This window comes from Grammomys surdaster, unplaced genomic scaffold (assembly GCF_004785775.1).
Source record: "Grammomys surdaster isolate TR1022 unplaced genomic scaffold, NIH_TR_1.0 126861, whole genome shotgun sequence".
Lineage (NCBI taxonomy): Eukaryota > Metazoa > Chordata > Mammalia > Rodentia > Muridae > Grammomys > Grammomys surdaster.
The window spans coordinates 59,978-68,038 of NW_021621647.1; the positions used below are offsets into that span (position 1 = coordinate 59,978).

Here is an 8,061-nt window from a genome sequence, read left to right on the forward strand (position 1 = left end):
ATTAAACTACCTACACAGTGGAGAGAAAGAGATTAATGTCTGGAAAATCATTTGATATGAGAGAAACATAAGGTCAATATAATACATTAAAAGAGTGGCATATATGCTATTATTGTGGTCATGACGACTTTGTGTAGTAATACTATTTCAACATACAGAGTAAGTTCTTATTTTTTGAGACATACATAAAATATGTATATATGTATGTATTTTTACATATATTTGTATTCCTGTGGGTAAATGTACATGTATAAGTTTATATAACAAGAGACCTGTGTCACACATTATACTTTCATGAGAAATTTTAAGGATCATTATCATCATAAAGAAAATCCATAGCAGCCTGGAACTGAGCGGTGTCACTTGAGGAATATTTACTAATAATTTGGAACCTGAGAACTGCCTGGAACAACCCCAAAACACAGATCTATGCATGTTCAGGAAAATGTTTCCAACAGTGGTAGAATTTTTGTGGATCTGACATAATGTGTGAATCATCCAAAAAACATACCCTGAAATGATTTACTTTATCTCTATACATATTCTTTTATGAGTAACAGAGTTTCTGCCATGCCTGCCTCTTGATGATTTTGCCTTGGCATTGCCTAGAACAACTATCCTGTGTGTCTGTGGGGCGGCGGTGGTCAGTTGACCCTTTCACAGGGGTCACGTAAGTCTACCATAAATCATATATTTCTGATGGTCTTAGGAACTGATACACCACTCCTCTTTCAATCTACAGGTGGGCCTGCCACATGTACATACATTAACTCAGGAGTTCCTTGTACTGTATTAAAAGATTTCAGCATTAGAAAGACGTAGAACCTCTGGCTTAGAACATTTAGCACATGGACATGCCATTTAAAGACAGGTGTGCCTTGAATTGTAATATTCTCCTTATAAATGGGTTCACGTGAATTTTAGTGGTCAATATTCTCCCAGAAAGGTATGCATGCAACATAGAAAAGAAATTCTCATTGAAAGGAAGAGTAGTTGGAAAGATACAATTTACCTCAGAAACGAAGTAAAGCCTTCTTAGATGATGATGGAAATGGGACTTGATGATGATTTATCAATTTGAGCAAATTATGATATTTGACAGGTAGAATCTGTGTGTGTACAAGACAACAGGACACACATGGAAAAGACATGTACTGTATCTGCCTGATAGAATGAAATGAAACATGACAGAAGGTTCAGATATTGTATTGTAGTGTGATAGGTAATGAACTTTATTTAATGCTAGGCATCCATCTTAGGGCCCCACTAGCCATTTGCCTCTGACTCTAGTTCTTGAATCTTACATTCCCAGTAATAACCCTGAGTAGTAGTTTTTTTACAGCTGGTATACATATACTTTATATCTGTGCCTGGTACCTGCTAAGGTTTGAAAAAGGCCACAGATTGTAATAGTTTTTCTTGCCACATTAAATATACCATTCCATGCTCTCCTGTCTGTAGGAATGTTGTCAAGTTTACTGGTATAATTTTCCTTCTTATGTGTTGTTATTTGGTTTAGCATTGTTCATAACATTGCTATATTTATTTTAGCTTTTAATTTTTCGGAGAAGAGTAACAAGAAGAATGAATGCTTCTCTCATAAATACTCCTCAGGTTAGTGCCCTTTCCACATTTCTTTGAAATTCCTATTAGTATTTAAACCATTTGAGACCTTAGTTCTCTACCTCTGGTAATGTTATCTAAAGTGTTTCGTTTCTGTAATTTATCTTTGTTCTTTTCAATGATCAAAATTGAGCCTTTAGATCTTTCACTTCAAAAGGGACAAGCACAGCCTTGTGCCTATTGTATTTTCACTGGATTTTATACAGTGAGGACATAAATTTCTGAGGCCTCAAGGCCTTCAGGTCTGAAAGAGAATCTACTGCAAATGATTCTCTGTGAATATAATGATAGCTAATTTCTACATTGGATAAACTTGTGCCCTTTTATATTAGTGGGGAACGAAAGTCTCACGTGCTACATGAATGCTGTTTCAGGAATGGTCAGGTTTCTAGAAACAAGCTTGTGGATGTGGATAGGCAAATATATGGAAGAGTAGAGTTTATGGGAAAGTAGAATTAGAATACAACCACTGTGTTGAGTCCTAATAGTAAATATTTCAGCTCTGTAGAGGCACAGATGATGGAAGGAATATGTGACTCTCTCTTGCCATAAAATCGATGTGTTTTTAGAGGATACAGATTGTAGTATTCTGGTATCTCTTTTTGGCGTTTTGTGTCACACAGTAATCATGTGTGTGTTGACACATGAAATCTATTTGTCTCTGGAGAGTCTGACCAGTCCTCAGTGTGGTAAGTTCTCAATATAGAGATGATTATTTTCTATTTCTCCTTTGTTTCATTTTTTAGAAGTAGTGTAAACACTACTGTGTGTACCTTTTTATTGAAGCACATAGAATGTATTAGTAAGATTTTTCTGGAGAGTATTGCCTTGGTACTTTGTATAAGCCATGAAATTTCAACCATTACTGAATGTCCCTCTTAATTCTTCTCTTCTCTTTAATGGAAAGAATGTCCCATCCTTCGTATGTTTTATTTTTTTTTCTCTCTCTCTTCCAAGTTATATGTTACATAGGGGAAAAAATCTGAAGGGTTGTGGTGCTGTTTTTTTACAATAATATTCTTTGTTTGTTTGTTTGTTTGTTTTTTTGGAGACATTCAGAAAAATGTAAATAATTTTAATGTTCTCTCTAATTCTGTTTTTCTTTTATATATCTTAGTCTTGTGAGTATAGTCTCATAAAACATCTTTATAAAGTACTTTATTCTCTGGTCCTTTGGAATATTGAATGTGTTCACTGACATTACCCTTTTTTTCTGTTTAAAGAAAAATTGTGGTTCTTAATTCATCCAACAATTCTGCGTTTCACTTTCTACGTCTTTGCTCTAGTAAGGGTACAGCATTGTACCTAGGTCTCAGGATATCGACTGAGAATTTTAGAGTAGAGTCAGGTGAGACCCAGCTGCAGACAGGATTGATATAATGTCCATGGTTGAGCAAGGCTGACAGGTGTAGAATTTAGAAGCACAGTTTTACTCATTGTAATTTAACCATCTGTGATGTGTCACTGGGATTCTGGTTGATAACAACCCTGTAATTCATAATGGTACATTCGAGCATCTAGATCTCATATGTTATATTCACTAAAAGTTTGCTATTTATGATTCCATTATGTAATCCTATTTCAGAGAATAGGAAAATACAATAAAGACTAAGACTATGGTAGGTAACATCCTTTACTAAATTAAATTTCAGTTTTCTTTTATGTACATTTGCCTGAAAGTATGCATATGTGCTGTATATTCCTCCAGCCTTTATGTTCAGAAGAGAGCATTAGATTTTAAAGGATTGGAAGTAAACATCTGCTGTGTAGTTCATGTGGGTCCTGGGAAACAGTTTAGGATCATAGAATCCAACCTGCACACAAGTTTTCAAATGCAGAGATGGTGGCATATTCATCTGTTGAAAATTCATGTAACAGAGAGACCTTAGGAATGTACTCATGTCATTCTCTGCATTGTCTGATAAGAGCAGCAATGCTTAACATCTGACGCATTTCTATAGCACTTCTAGAAGATGCTGTTTGTCCTTGAATATTTCCCATGACTCATATTGATCACAACGTGACCCTTATTCTTTAGGTCTGTTTCATCTAGGAAAATTCTTTTGTCCAGCAGCACATGATAAACAGGTAATTTTCTATTACAGGGTCAGTTAACATTCAAGGATGTGGCTGTGGACTTCTCACAGGAGGAATGGGAAAGTCTTGACCATGCTCAGAGGGCATTGTACATGGATGTGATGTTGGAGAATTACAACAATCTGCTTTTTGTGGGTAAGACTAGCCTTATTGTAAGATTCCTGATTCATTCTTTGATTTTACCTACTGTGTGTATATCAACTCTCTGACATGTCTAGAGACTCCTAGAATAAGGGAAATTCAGGATACCAACATAAGTTATTCATTATGCTTCCTTTATATTTCTCTCCACTCTTTAGAAGAGGATCCAGTATTGTATTCTGTGTAATCTCTCAAAACATTGTATCTGCTTTAATCAAAAGTTCAATGTTCAAAAAAATCTGAATATTTAGAGTAAGAGAATATATTGCGACTCCTGTAATAAGGGAGTATTCTAATTTTAATGTTGCATTTCAGTCTTCAGTTGTTTATGAATTTTAAAAGTGCAGAAGTTTCTAAATAGAAAAAGAGCTGTTGGTTGTGAAAATTTTATTGTTCCTTATTTATTTGGTTTTTGATCTTTGGCTTCCATGTTTGATTTTGGTACAGCATGGCTTCTGTATCATGAGTTCCATGCCAGGGTAGATTACATAATCAATTCCTTGCTGACCAAAGCTACACTATGTTACTCTGTCACAAAACATAAAAAAGAAAATCGAGAAACTTTTTTTTGACTCGATCCTTCAGAGAGCTGCTTTCTCAAAGTCCTGTACTGTTCCATTACCTATTCTTTTCACATTCTGCAAAGCACAGTGTTTAAATAAGATATAGAAGGCTATAGTTTCATGTCATTTCATATAGATGAGATTTCAGGTTGTTCTAAGCATCCATGTTATGATTGTGAAACAGGAAAGACCATTTTTGAGAGCTCTATCTTTGAGATCACTAATTTACATTAGAAAATTTCAGGGAATGTGGTGGTGTATTGTCTTACTCGTCTACTAATCCCTGTCATATCTAATTGCTTTTTTTTTTCAGAGAGTCATGGCATGTGTCATAAATATGAGAACATCTTAGATCAAGACCTACAGTATATTGTTCACGAGCATGTGAATATCCAAGTGAAGTCTTATAAATGTCATGAGCTTGTTAAAATCATTGATGAATCTACCCAAAGTACAGTTTATAAACCTAACCTCAGGGATACACCTGTTGAATCATCAAACCCAAGCAGGCTTCAAACTGGAAACAACAGAGAACCTTGCAAATATAAAAAACCTGCAAACTGTTTAAATTCCTGGTCTACCATCAGTTTACCTCAGGGAATCCACAGAGGAAAGAAAGAATACAGTGGTACAGAGCTTGATAAGGATTTTGACTGTAAAGAAAAACTCACGCTGGAACAAACGAATAATAAAAAGAAACGTTACAAATGTAGTGAATGTGACAAATGTTTTACCACGAAAGACTATGTTAGGGTTCATCAGCGAATTCATTCAGGAGAGAAACCTTACAAATGTAGTGAATGTGACAAATGCTTCACTGACAAAGGCTATCTTAGAATTCATCAGCGAATTCATACAGGAGAGAAACCTTATAAATGTAGTGAATGTGACAAATGCTTCACCTACAAAGGCTATCTTAGAATTCATCAGCGAATTCATACAGGAGAGAAACCTTATAAATGTAGTGAATGTGACAAATGCTTCACTGACAAAAACTATTTTAGAATTCATCAGCGAATTCATACAGGAGAGAAACCTTACAAATGTAGTGAATGTGACAAATGCTTCACCGACAAAGGCTATTTTAGAAGTCATCTGCGAATTCATACAGGAGAGAAACCTTACAAATGTAGTGAATGTGACAAATGCTTCACCAACAAATGCCATCTTATAAGTCACCAGCGAATTCATACCGGAGAGAAACCTTACAAATGTAGTGAATGTAACAAATGCTTCACCAACAAAAGCCATCTTAGAAGACATCAGAGACTTCATACAGGAGAGAAACCTTACAAATATAGTGAAGGTGACAAATGCTTCTCCCAAGTTGGTGGTGTTAGCAGACATCTGAAAATTCATAGAGGAGAAAAACCATATAAATGCAGTGAATGTGACAAATGCTTTCGCTACAAAAGTGCCCTTAGAAATCATCAGATTATCCACACAGGAGAGAAACCATACAAATGTAGTGAATGTGATAAATGCTTTACCTACAAAGCCAGTCTTAAAATTCATCAGAGAATTCATACAGGAGAAAAACCTTACAAATGTAGTGAATGTGACAAAGGCTTTACCCAAAAAGGTAATCTTATGATTCATCAGATAGGTCACACACAAGAGAAATGTTATAAATGTAGTGAATGTGACAAATGCTTCACCCAGAAAGGCTATCTTAGTATTCATCAGAGAATTCATACAGGAGAAAAAGTTCACAGATGTAGTGAATGTAACAAGTGCTTTACCAAGAAATATCCTCTTATAATGCATCAGAGAATACATTCAGGAGAAAAACCTTACAAATGTAGTGAATGTGACAAAGGCTTTACCCAAAAAGGCAATCTTATTATTCATCAGAGAATTCATACCGGAGAGAAATGTTACAAATGTAGTGAATGTGACAAATGGTTTACTCTGAAAGACAATCTTATAATTCATCAGCGAATTCATACAGGAGAGAAACCTTACAAATGTAGTGAATGTGGAAAATACTTTGCCCATAAAAGCAGTCTTATTATTCATCAGAGAATTCATACAGGAGAGAAACCTTACCAATGTAGTGAATGTGAGAAATGCTTTATCCGCAAAAGCAGTCTTAATGTTCATCAGAGAGTTCATACAGGAGAGAAGCCTTTCAAATTAGTGAATGTGACAAATGCTTTTCCTACAAAGGTGAGTTAAAAAACATCAGCGAATTTACACAGGAGAAAGCAACATTACAAGTATGAACGTGACATATGATTTCCCCAAAAATGTAGTCTTCTTATTCATCAGAGAATTGATACAGAAGAGAAAATTTTCAAATGTTATGAATGTTTCAAATACTTTACCTGCAAAAGCAGTCTTAGAATACATCAGAGAATTCATGCAGGAGAAAACCCTTAAAAATATAATTAATGTGATTAATTCTTTTGCCAGAAACAATCTTAGCACTCATCAGAGAATGTGTAGAGTAGAGAAACTTAGCAAATGAAGTGAATGAGAAAAATCATGCCCAAGGGAGATCATCTTAGAGTTTATCAGAGAATATATACAAGAGTGTCCTTATAAATGTAGTTTATGTACAAATCTTTTACTGTTGGTTCATTAAAGAATGCTTACAGGAGAAAAACCTCAGACATGTAATGTATGAAGCTTTCATTTTCCCAAATCTCAGAACTAAGAAAATACCTGGAAATTTTTAGTTAGAAAAGTGTCCACTTGAAAAAAATGTGACATGTACTTTATTCAAGCTGTATTGTTTGTAATACTTGAGGCTCCACACTAAAGAATTGTTTATTGTGTATACGAGAAACTTGTGAAAGTGTTTAATTAATGTCTCCCACAAAAATGTACCAAACTCATTAATATTTTGGGTAGCATGGGTAAATGTACCAAACTCATTAATATTTTGGGTAGCAACATCTTTGAGGGTGGAATGAACCTCTCACAGGTGGGAAATACATGGCTCAAAGTAGAGTAAAACTGACAGCGTTCATATGCTTAACTCAAATTAAGATACGTAGACAAATTGTACTTCTTAAAAGTGGATTTGACAAACTAAGCAACAAATTTTGGATGTTCTTTATCCTATAGATATGCCTATGGATATGTGGTTTGCTTCCAGAGTCAGTATTCATAATCTGTATCATATGATGGTTTTAAATTTCAGGATAACAATTGTCATTGAGTCCCCCGGGGTCTTGTTTCCTAACTCCTTCCCCTGAGTCCTGTATCAAAATCCAATAAAGATCATTGGTTCAACAAGTTGAACTTGATTATTTTCAATTTCCACTTGGGATGAGTTGCATCTTCCCAGAAAAATGTCTCCCACAAAAAATGTACCAAACCCATTAATATTTTCTGCAAACTTGTAACATAAAATGAATATTAGAGCAATGTTTTTTAACCCATGGGTAGCAACATCTTTGAGGGTGGAATGAACCTCTCACGGGGGTTCATTTGCTTAAAACCATAAGAAAACACATATTTTCAGTGGTCTTAGGACTGAGATACCATTATTTTGTCTCCTTGTGCCTCTGCCTTCATAACTGAGCATTTCAGAATAGAGGGCACTGAGACCCAAATGCAGACAAGATTGATCTAGAGTCCATATTTTAACAGGATCAACAGTTGTAGAATTTGGAAGTACAGTTTTGTT

At 35.0% G+C, this 8,061-nt stretch overlaps 1 protein-coding gene across 1 annotated transcript; it reads left to right on the forward strand.

The window, feature by feature from the left end:
* Nucleotides 1-634: 634 nt before the first annotated feature.
* Nucleotides 635-7,670, forward strand: LOC114615537 (zinc finger protein 271-like). Its single transcript, XM_028761221.1, is given in 5 exon segments — nt 635-1,614; nt 3,729-3,855; nt 4,738-6,558; nt 6,561-6,593; nt 6,596-7,670. Coding segments are annotated over 5 exon segments (2,310 nt in total). The 5' UTR covers nt 635-1,584; the 3' UTR covers nt 6,895-7,670.
* The last annotated feature ends 391 nt before the right edge of the window (nt 7,671-8,061 follow it).